General features: G+C 50.7%; 1 protein-coding gene across 1 annotated transcript in view; it reads right to left on the reverse strand.

Annotated features, from left to right (window-relative positions):
• Positions 1–12881: 12881 nt before the first annotated feature.
• SYNDIG1 (synapse differentiation inducing 1) overlaps positions 12882–22073 on the reverse strand; it is a 56939-nt gene continuing 47747 nt past the window's right edge. Inside the window, exon 3 of the mRNA XM_059897900.1 lies at positions 12882–13691. Coding sequence (XP_059753883.1) covers positions 13533–13691 — 159 coding nt within the window. The 3' untranslated portion in view covers positions 12882–13532. The remainder of the gene's footprint in view (positions 13692–22073) is intronic.

The following is a 22073-nucleotide window of genomic DNA, read 5'->3' on the forward strand; positions in this document are numbered from 1 at the left end:
TAGTGTATATATGTCCATGCCACTCTCTCACTTCATCCCATCTTACCCTTCCCCCTCCCTGTGAGCTCAATTCCATTCTCTATGTCTGCATTTTTACTCCTGTCCTGCCCCTAGGTTCATTAGAACCTTTTTTTTTTTTTTTTTAGATTCCATATATATGTGTTAGCATACGGTATTTGTTTTTCTCTTTCTGACTTACTTCACTCTGTATGACAGTCTCTAGGTCAATCCACATCACTACAAATAACTAAATTTTGTTTCTTTTTATGGCTAAGTAATATTCCATTGTATATATGTGCCATTCCACTGCATACATATTCCATTGTATATATATGTGTGTGTGTATATATCTTCTTTATCCATTCATCTGTTGATGGACACTTAGGTTGATTCCATGTCCTGGCTATTGTAAATAGAGCTGCAATGAACATTGTGGTATGTGACTCTTTTTGAATTATAGTTTCCTCAGGGTATATGCCCAGTAGTGGGATTGCTGGGTCGTATGGTAGTTCTATTTTTAGTTTTTTGAGAAACCGCCATACTGTTCTCCATAGTGACTGTATCAGTTTACATTCCCACCAACAGTGCAAGAGGGTTCCCTTTTCTCCACACCCTCTCCAGCATTTATTGTTTGTAGATTTTTTGACGATCGCCATTCTGACCTGTGTGAGGTGATACCTCACTGTAATTTTGATTTGCATTTCTCTAATGATTGGTGATGTTGAACATCCTTTCATGTGTTTGTTGGCAATCTGTATATCTTGTTTGGAGAAATGTCTCTTTAGGTCTTTTGCCCATTTTTGGATTGGGTTGTTTGTTTTTTTGATATTGAGCTGCATGAGCTGCTTATATATTTTGGAGATTAATCCTTTGTCAGTTGCTTCGTTGGCAAATATTTTCACCCATTCTGAGGGTTGTCTTTTCATCTTGTTTATGGTTTCCTTTGCTGTGCAAAGGCTTTTAAGTTTCATTAGGTCCCATTTGTTTATTTTTGTTTTTATTTTCATTTCTCTAGGAGGTGGGTCAAAAAGGATCTTGCTGTGATTTATGTCATGGAGTGTTCTGCCTATGTTTTCCTCTAAGAGTTTGGTAGTGTCTGGCCTTACATTTAGGTCTTTAATCCATTTTGAGTTTATTTTTGTGTATGGTTTTAGGGAGTGTTCTAATTTCATTCTTTTACATGTAGCTGTCCAGTTTTCCCAGCACCACTTATTGAAGAGGCTGTCTTTTCTTCACTGTATATTCTTGCCTCCTTTATCAAAGATAAGGTGACCATAGGTGCGTGGATTTATCTCTGGGCTTTCTATCCTGTTCCATTGATCTATATTTCTGTTTTTGTGCCAGTACCATACTGTCTTGATTACTGTAGCTTTGTAGTATAGTCTGAAGTCAGGGAGCCTGATTCCTCCAGCTCCGTTTTTCTTTCTCAAGATTGCTTTGGCTATTCGGGGTCTTTTGTGTTTCCATACAAATTGTGAAATTTTATGTTCTAGTTCTGTGAAAAATGCCATTGGTAGTTTGATAGGGATTGCATTGAATCTGTAGATTGCTTTGGGTAGTATAGTCATTTTCAAAATGTTGATTCTTCCAATCCAAGAACATGATATATCTCTCCATCTGTTTGTATCATCTTTAATTTCTTTCATCAGTGTCTTATAATTTTCTGCAAACAGGTCTTTTGTCTCCTTAGGTAGGTTTATTCCTAGGTATTTTATTCTTTTTGTTGCAATGGTAAATGGGAGTGTTTCCTTAATTTCTCTTTCAGATTTTTCATCATTAGTATATAGGAATGCAAGAGATTTCTGTACATTAATTTTGTGTCTTGCTACTTTACCAAATTCATTGGTTAGCTCTAGTAGTTTTCTGGTAACATCTTTAGGATTCTCTATGTATAGTATCATGTCATCTGCAAACAGTGACAGTTTTACTTCTTCTTTTCCGATTTGGAGTCCATTTATTTCTTTTTCTTCTCTGACTGCTGTGTCTAAAACTTCCAAAACTATGTTGAATAATAGTGGTGAGAGTGGGCAACATTGTCTTGTTCCTGATCTTAGTGGAAATTGTTTCAGTGTTTCACCATTGAGAATGATGTTGGCTGTGGGTTTGTCATATATAGCCTTTATTATGTTGAGGTAAGTTCCCTCTATGCCTACTTTCTGGAGGGCTTTTATCATAAATGGGTGTTGAATTTTGTCAAAAGTTTTTCTGCATCTATTGAGATGATCATATGGTTTTTCTCCTTCAGTTTGTTAATATGGTTTGTCACATGGATTGATTTGCATATATTGAAGAATCCTTGCATTCCTGGGATGAACCCCACTTGATCATGGTGTATGATCCTTTTAATGTGCTGTTGGATTCTGTTTGCTAGTATTTTGTTAAGGATTTTTTAAAAAATTAATTAATTAATTAATTTATTTTTGGCTGTGTTGGGTCTTCGTTTCTGTGCGAGGGCTTTCTCTAGTTGCGGCAAGCGGGGGCCACTCTTCATCGCGGTGCGCGTGCCTCTCACTGTCGCGGCCTCTCTTGTTGCGGAGCACAGGCTCCAGACGCGCAGGCTCAGTAGTTGTGGCTCACGGGCCTAGTTGCTCTGCAGTATGTGGGATCTTCCCAGACCAGGGCTCAGAACTCATGTCCTCTGCATTGGCAGGCAGATTCTCAACCACTGTGCCACCAGGGAAGACCCTGTTAAGGATTTTTGCATCTATGTTCATCAGTGATATTGGCCTGTAGTATTCTTTTTTTGTGGCATCTTTGTCTGGTTTTGGTATCAGGGTGATGGTGGCCTCATAGAATGAGTTTGGGAGTGTTCCTCCCCCTGCTATATTTTGGAAGAGTTTGAGAAGGATAGGTGTTAGCTCTTCTCTAAATGTTTGATAGAATTCGCCTGGTGAATGTGAATGTGAAGCCATCTGGTCCTGGGCTTTTTGTTTGTTGAAAGATTTTTAATCACAATTTCAATTTCAGTGCTTGTGATTGGTCTGTTCTTCCTGGTTCAGTCTCGGAAGGTGGTGCTTTTCTAAGAATTTGTCCATTTCTTCCAGGTTGTCCATTTTATTGGCATATAGTTGCTTGTAGTAATCTCTCATGATCCTTTGTATTTCTGCAGTGTCAGTTGTTACTTCTCCTTTTTCATTTCTAATTCTATTGATTTGAGTCTTCTCCCTTTTTTTCGTGATGAGTCTGGCTAATGGTTTATCAATTTTGTTTATCTTCTCAAAGAACCAGCTTTTAGTTTTATTGATCTTTGCTATCGTTTCCTTCATTTCTTTTTCATTTATTTCTGATCTGATCTTTATGATTTCTTTCCTTATGCTAACTTTGGGTTTTTTTTGTTCTTCTTTCTCTAATTGCTTTAGGTGTAAGGTTAGGTTGTTTATTTGAGATGTTTCTTGTTTCTTGAGGTAGCATTGTATGGCTATAAACTTCCCTCTTAGAACTGCTTTTGCTGCATCCCATAGGTTTTGGGTTGTCATGTTTTCATTGTCATTTGTTTCTAGGTATTTTTTGATTTCCTCTTTGATTTCTTCAGTGATCTCTTGGTTATTTAGTAGTGTATTGTTTAGCCTCCATGTGTTTGTATTTTTTACAGATTTTTTCCTGTAATTGATGTCTAGTCTCATAGCATTGTGGTCAGAAAAGATACTTGATACGATTTCAATTTTCTTAAATTTACCAAGGCTTGATTTGTGACACAAGATATGATCTATCCTGGAGAATGTTCCATGAGCACTTGAGAAGAAAGTGTAATCTGCTGTTTTTGGATGGAATGTCCTGTAAATATCAATTAAGTCCATCTTGTTTAATGTATCATTTAAAGCTTGTGTTTTCTTATTTATTTTCATTTTGGATGATCTGTCCATTGGTGAAAGTGGGGTGTTAAAGTCCCCTACTATGATTGTGTTACTGTCGATTTCCCCTTTTATGGCTGTTAGTATTTGCCTTATATATTGAGGTGCTCCTATGTTGGGTGCATAAATATTTACAGTTGTTATATCTTCTTCTTGGATTGATCCCTTGATCACTATATAGTGTCCTTCTTTGTCTCTTGTTATAGTCTTTATTTTAAAGTCTATTTTGTCTAATATGAGAATTGCTACTCCAGCTTTCTTTTGATTTCCATTTACATGGAATATCTTTTTCCATCCCCTCACTTTCAGTCTGTATGTGTCCCTAGGTCTGAAGTGGGTCTCTTGTAGACAGCATATGTATGAGTCTTGTTTTTGTATCCATTCAGCCAGTCTATGTCTTTTGGTTGGAGCATTTAATCCATTTACATTTAAGGTAGTTATTGATATGTATGTTCCTATTACCATTTTCTTAATTGTTTTGGGTTTGTTATTGTAAGTCTTTTCCTTCTCTTGTGTTTCCTGCCTTGAGAAGTTCCTTTAGCATTTGTTGTAGAGCTGGTTCAGTGGTGCTGAATTCTCTTAGCTTTTGCTTATCTGTGAAGGTTTTAATTTCTCTGTCAAATCTGAATGAGATTCTTGCTGGGTAGAGTAATCTTGGTTGAAGGTTTTTCCCTTTCATCACTTTAAATATGTCCTGCCACTCCCTTCTGGCTTGCAGAGTTTCTGCTGAAAGATCAGTTGTTAACCTTATGGGGATTCCCTTGTATGTTAATTGTTGCTTTTCCTTTGTTGCTTTTAATATTTTTTCTTTGTACTTAATTTTTGATAGTTTGATTAATATGTGTCTTGGCATGTTTCTCCTTGGATTTATCCTGTATGGGACTCTCTGAGCTTCCTGGACTTGACTGTCTATTTCCTTACCCATGTTAGGGAAGTTTTCAACTATAATCTCTTCAAATATTTTCTCAGTCCCTTTTTTTTTCTCTTCTTCTTCTGGGACCCCTATAATTTGAATGTTGGTGCATTTAATGTTGTCCCAGATGTCTCTGAGATTGTCCTCAATTCTTTTCATTCTTTTTTCTTTATTCTGCTCTGCGGTAGTTATTTCCATTATTTTATCTTCCAGGTCACTTATCCGTTCTTTTGCCTCAGTTATTCTGCTATTGATTCCTTCTAGAGAATTTTAAATTTCATTTATTGTGTTGTTCATCATTGTTTGTTTGCTCTTTAGTTCTTCTAGGTCCTTGTTAAATGTTTCTTGTATTTTCTCCATTCTATTTCCAAGATTTTGAATCATCTTTACTATCATTACTCTGAATTCTTTTTCAGGTAGACTGCCTATTTCCTCTTCATTTGTTTGGTCTGGTGGGTTTTTACCTTGCTCCTTCATCTGCGGTGTATTTCTGTGTCTTCTCATTTTGCTTAACTTACTGTGTTTGGGGTCTCCGTTTCTCAGGCTGCAGGTTTGTAGTTCCTGTTGTTTTTGGTGTCTGCTCCCAGTGGGTAAAGTTGGTTCAGTGGGTTGTGTAGGCTTCCTGGTGGAGGGAACTGGTGTCTGTGTTCTGGTGGATTAGGCTGAATCTTGTCTTTCTGGTGGGCAGAACCACATCCAGTGGTGTGTTTTGGGGTGTCTGTGAACTTATTATGATTTTAGGCAGCCTCTCTGCTAATGGGTGGGTTTGTGTTCCTGTCTTGCTAGTTATTTGGCATAGGGTGTCCAGCACTGTAGCTTGCTGGTCATTGAGTGGAGCTGGGTCTTAGCGTTGAGATGGAGAGCTTTTGCTGTTTGATATTATGTAGGGCCGGGAGGTCTCTTGTGGACCAATGTCCTGAACTCGGCTCTCGCACCTCAGAGTGCTCAGGCCTGGTGAGAGCACCAAGACCCTGTCAGTCACATGGCTCAGAAGAAAAGGGAGAAAAAGAAAGAAAGAAAGCAAGAAAGAAAATAAATAAATAAATAAAATAAAATAAAATAATATAAAGTTATTAAAATAGAAAAAAATTATTAAAAATAAAAAAGTAATTAAAAAAAAAAGAAAGAGAGAAAGAAGGAAGAGAGCAACCAAGCCAGAAAACAAATCCACCAATGATAACGAGTGCAAAAAACTATACTAAAAAAACAAAACAGAACAAAACAAAAAATGGGCAGTCAGAACGCTAGGACAAATGGCAAAAGGAAAGCTATACAGACAAAATCACACAAAGAAGCATACACATACACACTCACAAAAGGAGAAAAAAGAAAAATATGTATATCTAAAAAAATAAAAAAGGAAGAGAACAACCAAATCAACAAACAAATCTACCAATGATAATAAGCTCTAAACACCAAACTAAGATAAATATAAAACGAGAAAGAAGTTAGATGCAGAAAGCAAACCCCCAGTCTACAGCTGCTCCCAAAGTCCACCGCCTCAATTTTGGGATGACTCGTTGTCTATTCAGGTATTCCACAGATGCAGGGTACATCAAGTTGATTGTGGAGATTTACTCCACTGCTCCTGAGGCTGATGGGAGAAATTTCCCTTTCTCTTCTTTGTTCACACAGCTCCTGGGGTTCAGCTTTGGATATGGCCCAGCCTCTGCGTGTAGGTCGCCTGAGGGCGTCTTTTGGGAAGTCTGAGGTCCTCTGCCAGCGATCAGTAGGTGTTCTGTAGGAGTTGTGTCACATATAGATGTAGTTTTGATGTATTTGTGGGGAAGAAGGTGATCTCCACGTCTTACTCCTCTGCCATCTTGAAGGCACCCCTCTCTCTTTAATTTTAAGTGCACTTTTTTCCAAGCAGAGCAGGTGTCTGCAGCTCTGGGTTCTCGGAGGATGCTGGCAGGTCCGACCTCAGTGGGGGAGGACGGCCAGGGCCTCCGTCACAGAACACTTTGATTGTTCCTTTTTAGGTGGGCAGGTGGATTCTCAGATGCAGAGAAAATCCACACTCTTGGTTCGGAACCTGTCCTGTGTTGCATTTTCCTTTGTAGGAAGAAGAAGCGCCCTGTCTGCTGAGAGGAGTTCTGTTTGGCCTCTGAACCTCAGTTTCCCTGTTTGTGAATCAGAGAACTAATTCCCACCCTCCTGCATCACAGGGCCTTTCTCGAGAGGATCAGATTTAATCAGAGTCAACAATCTATTTACAACACTTACTGCTTCCCAAATGACTGATGCTGAGGGAATAAACAAACTCATAAAATAAGATGTCCGTCCTCGAAAAAATCGTAAAATTCAGAGGAAGGTACAGTTATGTCAACAACCAGGATGCAGGGCTGAACTAGTGATCACGAGGCAATCACAGTCCCGGGACCCCGTCTCCATGGCAGGCCTGCTACCCGCCTTGCCCCCACTTTAGTGATGAGGGTCCATCACATGCCTGCAAGGGGGCGGCAGGACCCAGCCTGTTCTGCTGGGACTGGAGATGGTGACCCTTGGGAGCAGGCACTGTGTCTTCTGGACCTCCTTGTGCCTCAAGCCCAGCAGAGTGCCTGGCACAAGGTCAGTCTCTGAGTTTTCTTAACCATGTAACATACCATACACACAGTGATGTGTATAACAGTTTGAGAACCATGGCCCCCCAGCCCGAGCTCCCCTCTGCTGACTGCACCCCCTCTCTACTTTCTTCCCATCATCTTTCATCACCTAAGGAAGCATCACTACAGTTTGGATTCTCCTCCTTTGAACCAGATCTAAATGGACCACGACAGGCATCTTCTAAGACGTGTGTTTTCTGCTTGCTGCTGTCTTGAGATTCAGACAGTTGACGTTCCCTCCAGGGCAGGGCTGATGGCAGTGGGTCCATGAATGCTGCTGAGTGAAGGCAGTGGGTGTGGGGGTAAAGACCCCGCGTGCCCGGCAGAGGAGGAGGGGGGAGTCCTGGGCTCGCAGGAGCCTGAAAGCCAGGCTTGGTGACAGCTGCACACCCTGGACCTTTGAGGATGGGCCTGACTCTGCTGGGTGCCTGCATGGGTCAGGAGGCAGCCAGGGACTCCAGCCAGACAGGGCACAATGCCAGGGCATCAGCAAGGGCAGGGAGGGGGTTCGGGACTCCTGGGGCGGAAGCAGGACTTCAGTCCCTGCAGACACTGCTGCCCCCACCACCTCCACCATCAGAGGAGGCCCCCTGCCCAGAGGGGGGACTGAGCTGCCCACACCCAGGCCCCCTGGTGAGCTCCTGAGTCACCGGATCTCGGCATTCCTAGGTGGGGCCCTGAAAGTGGTCATTCACAAAGTCCAGGAACTCTTCCTGCTCTCTGCCTTGGCCGTGTCCTGTCCATTCCCTCAGCTTTTTCCTGTCCATGACCTTTCCCAGGACGAACGTCCACCAGACACAAAAATTTCACAGCCCTTCACCCAATTCAGTCCCGTGGCAAGAGCTCCATCCCCAAGACCAACAGAATACGCGTGTCTTACAAAACTTGCTGGGACCACATCCAGGGAACGAAGACATTACAGTAGGTGACTGAGAAGATGCCCACTCTTCCCCAACTTGTCCCACCTACAAATAGTTTGAGTCCACATATGGATTCTCTGGTGTAGACAGACAGCAGCCCAAGTCAGTGTTTATTCTTCAGCTGAGTCACGAGTTGGACTTTGGTGACCTGAGGTGTTACAACCGAAGGCCCGAGGGAATGGACAGCAGCTGAGTGTTGTGCTGGGATTTTGTGAGACACCCCCTGCCTCCCACCCAAGATGTGCAGGTATTTTATCTATTGTCCATCTCTATCTATCTATCTATCTATCTATCTATCTATCTATCTATCTATCTATCTACCAACCTACCTACCTATCATCTTCAAACTGACCTCAAATGACCTGATTCCAGTGAAAACACAAGCCCAGTCCCCTAGAGGCCATAGGGGCAATGGATACCCACCCTGGCACTTAACTGGCCCCTACAGAGCACCGTGAATTCAATCAATCTCTGCTGGTCTGTCGAGTGCCCAGTGGAGGCTGCATTCAGACACGTGAACCTGTCTCTCTGGCAGGTAAGTGTGGCCCCAGCTCACTGGTTGCTGGAGGGGAGTGTACCTCTGTGTGGCAAGGACACTGGGCAGTTCTCAGCTAAAGGGACAGTCATCTTGGTGTCCCTGCACGGCAGGGCCTGGGGCAGCGGCGAACAGGAACCTCGGCCAAAGGCCAGAGCCATCCCGACGCTGCTGCTGGGCTTGGTGGAGGCGGGAAGCCTGAGCCGTTTCAGGCCACTCACGGCTCCCCCCTGGAGAGCCCGGGCCCCCTCACCCTTGGGGTGTGTCCACCTGGGGCTTCTCTCTGGAGGCCCCCACATTCTGCCCCCGTCACCCCAACCACCCTTCCTGATCCTGCCGTGTGTCTTTTCCATCCAGCAGAAGTGGGAAAATCTTTAGACCCCTGTGATTCCCCTGCCCTGTGACTCACTCAAGACACCCTCTCTGCTACGAAGACCCACAGGGAGCCCCGCTCCCAGGGGTCACCATGCCCTGCCGTGTGGGACAGCTGTACGTGCGCTTGTCATTGACCCTGGAGCCTGTTCCAAGGCTGCCGTGGGCCCCACCTGTCATTCCCGCAGCTCCTTAAATGCCCTGTCCATCCTCACCCACGTGGAGCTCTGACCCCTTCCCGTGGGTCAGGGAGATGACAAATTCATGCTTCTCTGGCGGGGAGCCAGCCGTCCGCAGGCCCCGGCTGTCTGCGGGTTTGCCGTCCATCCTTGGTTTGCTACCAGGCACAGAATCTTCAGGTGAGATTCCCAGGGGCTGAGGCCCCGCCCTCTGTCCCCCTCCGGGCAGCTCAGCTCATCCTGAAGACCAGGGAGGGGCTTTCAAGAGGTCAAGGGGGCGACATCACAGCCACAGCCTCACACCACTTTCGGCTCCACCCAATGCTCCCAAGGTCATTGACAGCAGAGCACAGACGTGAGCCTGGCCTCTAGTTGGTTAGAGACGGGACAGGTGTGTTTCCGAGAGGTCAGTGTCAGCTCAGGGTCTGAATCTACACTTAACTCTTTATTGGCAAATTGGGTCAACAGATGTCAACACCCATGGCAACAAAGGCAGGTGGACTTTGAGGGGACAACACAAGATTGTCCTCAGGGCTGGGGCTGAAGCCAATCCACAGGGGCCCCTGGGAGGCCCTATAAAGCCTCAGGGGCCCTGGAAAGGCAGCTCAGTGCCATGACCACTGGGCATTCGTGTCCGGAAGTGGTAGCAGCTGTTGGCCTACGGGAAGGCAGCTCATGGATGATTTTAAACCCAGATGCTGCCCTGAATGAGAGGTGGCCTCCAGCATCCGGAGAGGCACAGGGTGACTGGCAGGGGTGAGGGACACCCTGCCCTGGATTTAGGTGTCAGTGGGACCCCGTTCCCAGGCAGCTGTGTGGCCCCACTGTCTGTGGCATCTCTGGCAGCCGCTGATGGCACAGTGACCGAGGGATGTGGCCTCCCCGACAGGTTCTCCTCGGGACCTGGGGTAGTTCCCTGGGGAGAGTTGGAATAGCTGGGCAAGCGGGGACACCTGGTGGGGGGGACACCTGGTGAGGTGGGGACACCTGGTGGGGGGACACCTGGTGAGGTGGGGACACCTGGTGGGGGGCGACACCCGGTGGGGCAGGATGCCCAGGGAAGCAGGGGCAGAGAGGGGCCTCGGGGCGGCAGGACCCGGCAGCCTGTGGCGTCTGCAAGGATGTGGGCGGACCTCTGCTGTGCAGAGGAATCAGACACCCACCTTTGCCAAGACGACACTTCCATGGAGGTTGCCTCAGGCCCCCTCCCCACTCGCCCCACCACCCACTGGCAAAGACGGGCTGCGAACATAAACCAAAGTCCTTTCGGGTCCCTCAGAGTCCTGACCCACTAACGTCTGGGCACAGATGTGATTCCTCACATTTTTGGTAAACCACGACTGAGGCCACGTGCTGTAAGGGGGGGTGATGGGTTAGGGTCTGACCATCTGGGTGGCAGCTGACTTTGCTGTTTCCGGGGAGCATGACTTTGGGGAAATTACAGGCGCTGGGTCTCCGCTGCAGAAAGTGTTTTGACGAGAATGCAACGGGCGCAGCGTGGACGCTGTGCCTGTGGTTCCGCCAGGCACCTTGTGGCCTGGGGGGTGGGTGCCGGGCGGGGCCTGTCCTCACTCTCCAGATGACAGGTGGTGCCGGGCGAGTTACCTGCTCTCACCCTCAGCTCTGACTCCCACCTGCTGGGGCTCTCGGGACTTTGTGGGAAAACTGGGCCCAGGGCCTGGGGCAGGGCCTGCCTAGGTGGTGCCTCGTCTGCGGCGGCTGCAGTGACAGTGGGACAACGTGGTCCTAGGGGGGGCGCACGGTGGCCCCAAAACACGTAGAAGATGCCGTGTGGGCAGTGGCCACCCACAGAGCCACTGCCCCGACGAGGCCGAGCTGGTGGCGGCGCTGGGCCGCTCTGTGTCCACCTGTCAAGTGAGCTGCGGGGCTGCACGTGGCCGGTCAGTTGTCCTCGGACAGGCTGGACCCCGCCCCCTGCACACTCATGGCCACAAGGCACCACGTGTGGTCGTGGTGCGGGTCCTGGGGAGGCCTGGAGGAGCCGAGAGGATATGGGTAGGGCTAAAACTTTTAAACGGAGGCTGGGGGGAGACAGGAAGGGGGTCCAGCAGGAGCCCAGAGGGGCTGGCGTAGAGCCCCCTGCTGGTGGTGGAGGAGATGGGGGAGAGGACATAATCAAATCCAAAGATAGGCAACTTTGGGCACCTCTTGAACTAAAAATGGACAATTTAGGACACATACAAAGACCATTTCACACAATGGCTCACGATGAATAAACCCAAGAGATTGGGCTGAATAGACGGGAGGGCACAAACCAGCCAGTGGACGTACCCTCAGGGCCTGAGTGACCGTGACCACCCATCTCTGCATGCCCGCGGCCGGGCCTGGCCTCCCGGCTGCACTCACCGGCTGTCCAAGGAGGCGGCCTAACTAGTCACCCTCCCCTAGAGATGAGGTCCAGAGAAGTGCGCCCACCTGCCCAGGATCACACAGCTAAAACCCAGATTGGTTTGGTTCCAAATCCGCCCTCTCTCACCAGGTTCCTCTGACTCATCCTGGGATGTCTGGGCATCTTCCCTGTGTCCTGCTTAGAGCGTGTTTTTGGAGCATCCATAGGTGCAAGTGCCTGATGGATCTCGGGTTTGACCCAGGAAAGCAGTGCTAATAATTTTCAGAATATTAGATGTTTAAGGTCGAGGAGAAGAGAGGCAAGTGAGGGGATCAAACCTGAGTCCTTATTCCAGGACAGTGGTTCTTAATTTCTGCTGCACTTTGTAATCACCAGGCTGCACCCCTGATCAATCACATAAGATTTCTGGGGCTGGGACCCAGGCAGCAGGGATGTTATAAGTGCTGTGGGTGGAACCACCCACTGCCCTAGAGAGACGGCCTCTGTGTCCACTGAGGGTATCGGGATAATAATATTTACTAATGTGTTCAAGTGGGAACGTCAGAAGCTGGGGATGCTGTGATTCTCATCTCAGGACACCCTGCTATTGCTTCAGCAGCTGAGCCCTGGCAGCTCTGCAGCTACTTTAACAACAAGGAAAAGGTATTAGTGAAACCCAAGGGTTGATATTAATCAGAAAGAAAAGTCTTAAGCAAAAAAGCTAAAAGATAACTTTTGTTAAATAATGAACACTCGTGAAACAGCAATGAAATGGTATTAAAATGTCTGTGATTACGTATTTCTCAGCATTCATCTGATAACTGAAGCAGCATGAAACAATAGTTGCACTTAAAAAAAAATGACAAGAAAATAGCTATTCATTTAGTTGACAGAGAAGGTTCATGTCCTCTGTAAGATCACTAGTGTCACTGTCATCACCAAGGAGAATGTCAGCGCAGGCGGGTAGAAGCATCCCCCTGCGCTCGTCCTTACACTGAGGGGGCGTCTTGGCTCCTTGGCCTGGAGTTCCTGGAGAAAACCTTGGTCCTTCTGGGAGGAGTCTGGGGAGGGGCTGGCCTGCCCCGGGCCCCAGGTCAACGAGGCCCCAGGATTGCATATTGCCGCATGGTGGCTGTGGAGTATGGACACATTCCAGAGGAGGCCTGATGTTCCTAGGCTGGGGACAGCGTGGAGGGAGTGACACTCTGGGCCTGGGAACGACTCTGGCTCTGCATTCTCAGGGCTGGACCCCTCTGGAGAGCCGTGACACCTGGGGGTCCTGCCAGCAGCTGCTCTGTCTCTCTTGCCGCCCAGCCCATTGCCTTCTGTGGGGGAAGGCACGTGGACTGGGGAGCAGTGCCAGAGGAGTCAGGTGGGGCCACAGACAGAAGAGCACGTGTCCCCTGCCCTCTGCCTGTTGCACCATATTCCATAAAAGTAAACACATGTTCCTGTTTGTCTATTGCTAATGCTATGGCATTCCAGGCACTGGCACCAGCGTTAATCCACCAGAATCCATCCAGAGACAGCCGCGAGGGTCGGGATCTTTGGAGTGTCCGTTTGGAAGGGTTAGCAGTGCCCATCTGTCCCATGCTCTGCACAGTGCTGTGAAAACGATATGAAAGGGTGAAAACAAAAGGAATCCATGGGCAGAAGATCCCAGGGCTTTATGGCGTCATTGGCGATGACTTACACTGTACAGCATCACACAGGTGTGTCTACCTGTGTGTCCACCCTTGCCAGCCCCGCTCCTCTGCACCCGCACACAACTGGCCCAGGCTCCTCATGCGATGCGCCCGGGGAGGCTCATAGGTGGTTGCTCTTGGAGAGGTAGGCGATGAGGGCCACAGCCACGCCCACGTAGATGCCGGTCCCAATGGTGATGGAGAGCACGGCCAGGAAGAGGGCCCGCCGGGAGCTGGTGCTGGCCTGGTGAAAGTCCCCCTTGGCCACGGCTTTGTTCGTCTGCAGCGGGAGGAGGGAGAGGAAAAAGGGGGTCAAGATGAGCAAGGCAAACCGAGAGGGGACTCACTGAGGGGGAGTTGTGCAGGGAAGGCGGGGGGGCTGTCGCTCACCACTGCTCCCCCCTGCCCTGCAAGGCGGTCAAAGCTTAAAGGAAAGAAAGCGAAGCCCCAGGGATACCCAGGCCGGCAGTTGTCAGCTGAGCACCAGCCACAGGAGTCCCGGGTCTCGGGCACCAGGATGCGAGGGTGGGGACGTCACACCTCAGCGGCCCCCTTCTGCCCGGTAAAGATACGTGAACAGTTTTCTAAAGTGTGTTCACACTTACCTCCTCTGATCCTTAGAGCGTACGGCGGTGTGGGGAAGGAAACGGGAGTTCTCGTTACCCGGAGAGGAGCCCGAGGCGTAAGCTCCTTCAGTGGACTGCGGATACCGAGACTCTACTCCCCAGCCGGTGGCGCGGGAATCTGCGTGCCCGATGCCCCCTCCCTGCCATGGCGGGGCCGGAAATTCATCCACCACTGAAATAACTCGAGGTGAGACCAGCGCCTCTATTTCTGGTCACCCGATTGCATAGCGAGGTGTTAGTTTAGTGAGATTCGGGGTCATGACCTCGGGGTCATGAAGCAGATGGGAACGTGGAGGTTTCGAGTGTTGTGTCAGATTTGGCGTTTTGTGGTGGAGCCCACCTCCACCACGGCCAGCCCCCTCCTCCTTGTCCCCTCGACAAGGGAGGCCCTGGGCTGTGGGGACCATCGTGTGATCCAGCTGTGACATCACGGCTGATGCCCCCCGAGGGATGGCAGATGAGGGTGGAGGCCAGCAGGGCAGGTGCCCCCGGAGCATCATGGGGCGCTGAGGAGGGCTGACCCCCGGCAGGGCGGGGTGCTCCTCGTCAGGGCAAAGGCAGAGCTCACTCCCCGTGTGGGACGTCCTGACCCCCTCAGGACCCATCTCCAGAAACCGGACTCTCACCGGATCCCGTTTCCATGCGTGTTGAGTGTATTTCTACTTTTGTGGGCAGGATGGGAGGTGGCATCCTGTTTACTCAGACACCGAGGTCCCAGACTCAGAGGTCACCAGGAGATGACTTTCCGTCCTCCGCAGCTCTGCCCCTGACCTGATGAGACGTCGGGTGGAGAAGGGCCTCCGGTCCGCTCGTGTCCTTTTATTTTTTCCTCTAACTTCTGGTTCTTGAGGGCCAGTTTTATGTCCTCTTCCCCAATTTTTGGGCTTGGAAGTGAGCCTGGGGGTTCCCTGTGGACGATCTTTGATGAAGCGGAGTGAAGAGAACGTGAGCAGGAAGCTCCCAGGACAACAGTAGCTACGTCTCAGCTGAGTTCACCCCAAACTCTCCAGGACCCTCCCTGCCGGCCCCCGGCCTCTGTCAGGGTGGGCCCCCCAACCCCAGCCCGGCCGGGGCTCTGCTGCAGGAGCCACGCACAGACAGACAGACCGACCGACCGGGAGGCCGGGCCGGGCACTCGGACCACGCGGGGAGCTCCCGACTCCGAGGGCTGCCCGTCTCATCTGGGTCCATGCACGCACTTGGGACCCTCAGTGGCTGGAAGCCCCAGTGAGCTGCTTATAATGCCTGCATCGGCTGGGCTCCCCAAGGCCCGCCCTGGGCGGCCTGACCTGCGGGCGTGGGACCGAATCCGGGCGCTCCGTCCTCTCTCCTGACAGGTGGGCTCACTGTCCTCTGCTGACCTACATCACCCCCAGCCGGGCAGCTTAAATCAAGAACAAGCCGCTAACCTCTCCCAGGTTCCGGCGTTAGGGGTTTGGGAGCCCCTCGGTGGGTGACTCTGCCTGGGCCTGGAGGGGCCTGGGCTGCATTCTCTTGACGTCCTGGCTGCGTTGTGGGCTGAGGCAGGAGCTCACAGCGTCCCCCTACCGGGACCCGCCCGTTCCTTCCTTGCGGCCCCGCAGCCCTCGGGTCCACCTAGGGTCCCCTCCCAGGCGGCGGCCTGGCCTCACGGTCTCTGGGAACCAGCTCCTGGGGCCCCTGCACAGAAGCGGGGCTGTGGCTGGGGGTTGGCTGACGTTTGCACAGCTGAAAGGAAACTCTTGTGAAGAAGGACGCACACACAGGACGACACAGTGGGTGGCCCCTCCTTCCAGAAAGAGCAGAATCCCGGGGGGTGCAGCCTTGGGGCGGTGACAGATGGGGGTCCCGCTGAAGCTCATCCTGAGGGGGTCCCCATGGGCAGCTTTCTGTCCGTGTGGCCTCTGTGACCCCAGAGGCCGACCCCAGGGCTGCCACATTGGGCAGAGGGAGGGGCACGGTGTGTGTCACTGGACAGCCCCTCGGGCCCTGTCTGCAAACGGCCGTCCCACTCCCCCCAGGCTGGGAATGTCCCCGCGGCTGGTTTTCCTTCCCTGCCCTTTTGGCCAGAGATCACCAAGTGAAGTTCGTTCCTTTCTTTTTTGAAGTCTTTTGCTCAGAAAACAAAGTGCAGGTGACTGGCCTGTTTCTGAGTAGCATCTTCTGTGCGCCAGGGGCTCAGAGGGACCCAGAGAGTGTGCCGTCCACCCTCATGGACGCCGCTTGGAGTATAAGTCACAGGCGAGGGAGAGAGTCTTAACTCAGGTCGAAGAGCTGGAGGTCAGGGTCAGGGAGTGCCTGGCCCCCCGAGACACCGCTCACTGGGCACTGGGTGCTGCCACCGCCCTGACCTGGGGAAACGTCCTCCAACCCACCCAGGACGCGCTGAGCTCCCACATAGCCCACTGGGATATTCCACATGCAAACATGCACTCTGGTTCTTTAGGTAAATAACTACCCTCACTCACCTGGTTTTAAAGCTATGTAGAAAACCCAACTTTAGGGCTTCCCTAGTGACGCAGTGGTTGAGAATCTACCTGCTAATACAGGGGACATGGGTTCCAGCCCTGGTCTGGGAAGATCCCACGTGCCGCGGAGCAACTAGGCCCGTGAGCCACAACTACTGAGCCTGCGCGTCTGGAGCCTGTGCTCCGCAACAAGAGAGGCCACGATAGTGAGAGGCCTGCGCACCGTGATGAAGAGCGGCCCCCGCTTGCCGCAACTGGAGAAAGCCCTCGCACAGAAACGAAGACCCAACATAGCAATCAATCAATCAATCAATCAATCTTTAAAAAAAAAATAAGAAAACCCAACTTTAAATTCAAGAGCAAAAGTAAAATATTGGTGCTAAAACTCATGGAAACACTGACTCCCTCCTTTAAATGAAGTGTTATTTAAATGGAGGAAATAAAAATCATATAAACAGAGAACGCACAGCTGGGACCAATGTGCTTAGGCCAGAACTGACCATCAGAGCCGTGATCCAGATACAGCGTGAGGTCCGTCCCAGGTGCTGCCCCCGTCAGCCTCTGAGGCTGGGACGGCCACTAGGTCAAGCACCCACGCAGAGGAGCCGGCCATCAGAAGTCGGGAAGGTCCTCAGACACATTTCAAGCTCATTTTGGGCAGGTTTCTAGGGTGAGAAATGACCAGTTTGCTGGGGAATGAGTCAAATTCACATCCTCGGCTGCCCTTATCCTCTGACACTTCCTCCCTCTGTGGCGATTGGGAGCATTTAGGGGCTGGTTTCATAGCAGGGTCGTCTCCTGGTCTGACAGATGCCAGGCCCCCTTTCTTCTGGTGCTTTTGGTGCGTCCAGTCTGGCCCCAACCTGCGGCCATCCTCACCCCCTTCCCAGTGCGCGCCCCTCCCTCCCACCTGAGGCCTGGCTCACCTGAGAGGTTTGTCTGGCCCTCGGCTCGGGGGCCCAGGTCCTTACTCCTCCCTCAGCCCTTTCCTTCCTTCCTTCCTTTGCTCACCTGCAACAGCTAGAGGTTTGACATCACGACAGACAACGGCCCAGGATGGCGACAGGGCCGCACAGCCGCGTTTGCTAATTTCCAAAACGAGAGCAGAACCGAATTAGAGGTTCTGAAGCCCTCCATCCGTCTGCCCCGAGGGGACAAAGGTCCGGGTGTGTGAAGGCAGGGAGGGGATCTGAGGGACCAGAATGCGAGTCCGGGTTCTCTCCACGAGGGGCATAGGCACCGCCTCCCCCTTCAGTCCCACTGAGAGCAGCTCCGACGGGACACTGGGCGTCTGTCTTGACGTGTGCCCCCTGCATGGAGGGCAGGAGACCATTCCCGCCTGGACAATCCAGAAGGCGGGGGTGGGCTGGGCAGCAGCGTCAGGGTGGGAGCCGGGGTCAGCGCTCTCGGGGTGGGGGGACGGGCCGGCCCTCCCGTCGGTCAGGGGAGGAGGAGTGGGTACTTCTTGGGGCAGACGCAGGCTGCCCAAGCTGTCGTATACCGTGTCCGATGGAGCCCAATGGAGGGGCACGCAGACCCCCGAGGAAAATTCCAAACTCTATTCGAGGATGCAGAGTGTGCGAGTGTGTGTGGGGGGTCTGCAGAGAACCCGCCAAATGCCTGGATGAGGAAGAGAGCTGCACACGCTTTGCAGGCATGGGGCCCCCATGATGATGTGAGTGGGTGAGAATTTTCTACCCCCATCTGTCTCCACTGGCCATGCCTCACCCCAAAGTGGCAGATCCCATGGTGGCAGCCTGGGGGTGGGGAGAGACCACACCCCTCATTCCCAGGAACGGCTCAGGCATACCCCACCCAGTACATTGTAAAAGAACAGTGCTATATGCCACCCAAGAATGGCTCAAAGGGAAGAGAGACACAGTGGAAATCCACACTCTCATCTGGTCCTGCTGAGAGTGTGAAATCCTGTTACTACTTGGGAAACGCAACACTGCTTACAGCTGGACATATAGACACACACACGATACAAGTGTTCTACTCCCGGCAAATGCTCAACAGAAATGATGCATTTGTGCACCAAGGACACCTACAAGCATGTCCGTAGCCATACCGACCATCAGAGCCCTGACCTGGAAGTCATCCCAACATCTAACCACAGTAAAAGGATAAATGACAATGGTACCCAATACGGTAATGAAATAAATCTCAGGAACATGATGTTGAACAGAAGAAGCCAGACACAGGAGTCTATTGCATAGAGTACAAAACAGGCCAAAGTCATCTACACTGTTGGCAAAGGAGCCAGATTGGTGGTGTCCTTGGGGAGGGTCAGCAACTGGAAGAAAACACAGTTAAAAAAAATCTACTTTTACACCCTAAGATGATTTTGGAAATGATTCTACCAAGAGTTAAATGAACAAATAGGAACCATCTATAAAGAAAAGAGAAACCCATTTCGTGAAACTAGTAAAATCTTGATATCAGAACCAGAGAAGGAAAGTAAGAGAAAAGGAAAGGAAGATGCTGATTCCCTACAGACACGGATGCAGGTGAGATTCAGTGAGCGAGAGCCGGCTTGCTCTCCACGCTGCTCTCTGCCTCTGCATTTGCTGGGCCTTTTTGATCGTCCTTCACACCATTTTCACCCCTAACTCATCTATTATATGTCCATGGGGCTGTCCCTGCCCCCTGAGGTGGGGAGGCCCCCGGGGGGCCCCCAAGTCTCCATCCCAGGCTCACCACGGAGCATTGCAACTGCAGGTTCACGGGCTCCGCGCAGGACCACTCAGTGAACTAATGACCGAGGCCCAGCGGCCTTTCCTTCCAGCTCTCGAGGGCAACACGCTTTGGTCAGAAACATCTGCATGTCCAGGAAGCCCTCGGCTGATAATCGCGCGTCTTATGCAGAGTCTACGAGCTGATTAGGAGGATATGCGTCAGGCGTAGCCGAGAAGGAAGCGTTTACAACCACAGCTCCTTGCTGGGGTGGCTCTGCCAGGTACCCTCAAGGACCTGGAGGCCAGTTTGGGCAGGACGTGGTGCCTGCATGATGGAGGGGAGGGGTCCGCAGTCCTCGGGAGTCCAGGAGGGAGGAGAGAGAGCAGCCAGGAGGGTGGCCGGTGTCTGCCGGGCAGGAGAGCACAGTTAACCTGTGCTGCCCCGCGTGGTGGCCACGAGCCACCTATGGCTACTCAGCACTTGGGATGTGGCGAGTGTGACTGTGAGTTTTAATATCATTTAATTTTAATTAATTTAAACATAAGTAGCCAAACGTTAGGGGCCACCATGGTGGGCAGCACAGATCCAGGAGAAACGGGCAGAGAGTCCCACGGGGAGCGGGGGGAGAAGAAGCCTGGGGTGTGGTGGGCGGGATGAACCCAGAGGAGGTGGAAACCCTGCAGGGCGATTCAGGCATCAGTGCTCGGGGGCGGGGGGTTTCCCCGCGCCCGGGAAACTGCTCCACACACACCTGCCTCTGTGCGTTTACCTGTGAATTTATTTTGGTAGCTCAGTGTCAGGTGGAGATGAAGGAGGTGGGGGTGACCCTGTGAGAAGGCAAGGCCCATGAAATCTGCAGATGAAGGGGTGGCCTTTGGACCCGGGGTGTGGAGTGGGCGTCCTGGTCTGGGGTCCACTGGCATCCATCGCAGATGGAACCTATCAGGGGCTGATGCTGGGCCCCAGGCCTCCGTGACATGTGGCAAGGTCCTGTGCTCCATCCCTGCTGGGGGACACCTCCCCCGGCCCCTGGGAGACGATGCTCCCAGGGTCTGGTCCTGGACTGAGTTTACCACAAGCTTTTGCCAAAGTCCTCATTTCCTTGGGCTGTAAAACACCCACTGTTGTTTGAGTTTTAGGAAAAACATGACTTTCTCTGCAATATATCCCTCCTTTGTTTTTCTTTTCTTTTTTTTAGCCGCGTGGCTTGTGGGATCTTAACTCCCCGACTAGAAATCGAACCTGGGCCCCGGCAGTGAAAGCGCTGAATCCTAACTACTGGACGGCCAGGGAATTCCCCTTGCTTTGTTTTTCTTACGGTCGCTTATTTTAGGTGCAGGAATCGCTAAGGTCGGAGGAGTCCACATCCACGTCTTCCACAGACACGTGGTTCCGCTCTGGTCGAGGAGCTGGGTCCCGGCACAGCCGGGATGGCCTCGGCAGAACACAAAGGCTGGCGCCAGACCCCCGCCTCTGAGGAGTGTGACAGACACCCTCTCTACCTCCACAACCATCTCTCTGGAAATTTATAGCACTCTGGGTATCTTATGGCTCATTTTTCCTCCTGCACCAATATCTGTCGGGCTGGATTACATTTCTTTGCATCATTGCAAAGCTTATTTCCCTTATTTATGACTGTCTACGGCTTGCTGTATGCTGACGGGTACGCGGGGCTGCGCTGGAGGAGGGGCCATGTGGTGGTTTAGCAGGCTTCATGGGGAGGAGGGAAAGCCTCTCAGGCCACGGCTCACTCAGACCCACATGCACGCTTCTTTCCTTACGTGGTTTAGCTCCAGGAGCATTTTTATGACCTCCCCTCCCCCTTTTAAAGCAACCCTTCTATTTTAAGCCATGAAAAAAAAATAAACCTTGTGAGTTAGGTCTGAATGGCAGAGAGATCAGCTATGAAACAAACGTACCCCCTGTGCTTCGGTAAAACCTGATGGGAACACAGGCTCCCCTGGGTGCTAGCACCAAGCCCCCTCACCTGGCCTTGGCCTGGGTCACTGCAGGGGGGGTAGTTACCCGTGATGGTGTCTGAGGGTCCCTGTCATCAAGGTCATTTTGTAGGGAACACAACAAAAACATCAACAGGAGCAACGGCCCCTGTGCCATCCTGCGCAGAAGCCTGAGTGACCTTGACTCCATCCTCCAGCTGAGGTTAGAGGAGCCCCAGGCCTCGCAGTTCCTGAGAGGCCCCGCCCAGGGCTCCCCTTCCCACAGTTCAGGCCTCCCCCCTATGCTGGCCACGGGGCTCTGTTGGAGAGAAGCCTGCCTTGGTTTTCCCCTGTGACTAATCAGTATGAACTCACGTTTAGCTTCATACAGGCACAGATGGATAATGCAAAAATAATTATACGTATGGAAATATTTCTATATATAAAGATGTAGACACATGTATTTCTACATATAGAACTAACTAATAAAATGCAAGTACACACACGTGTATTTCCTATTTCCTAGCTCTGTTACTGAGCAAACCCAGAATCAATGACACCCCAGTAGCAACAAGCACACTCAGTGCCCAGATAGTGGTTTCTAAAACCATTTTCCAATAAAAGGGGCCAGAACTCCATGGGGAAGTGGCTGATTTTAGGACTCAGGCAGCTAATATACAAGATGAGCCTGGGGCGGCATTCTATAGTACAAAAAAGGGAAAATACTCTGAGATCAAAAGGATGGGGGCATGTCAGGGGGACACAGGAAATGCTCCCTATGGCCAAAGTGACAAATAAATAATGTAGTATTGGATTATAAGCCAAAGTGTAAAATAAACATCCAAGGGTCCATACTGATGTAAATAAATGATTGGATGAATCAGTTCACTGGGGAGAATAGACAAATCTCCCATATAGACAAATTCCAAATAATCTATGTATGTCCTCCGCCCTCAGGGAAGTAAAGCACAAG

Source organism: Balaenoptera ricei, chromosome 15 (genome assembly GCF_028023285.1).
Source record: "Balaenoptera ricei isolate mBalRic1 chromosome 15, mBalRic1.hap2, whole genome shotgun sequence".
NCBI lineage: Eukaryota > Metazoa > Chordata > Mammalia > Artiodactyla > Balaenopteridae > Balaenoptera > Balaenoptera ricei.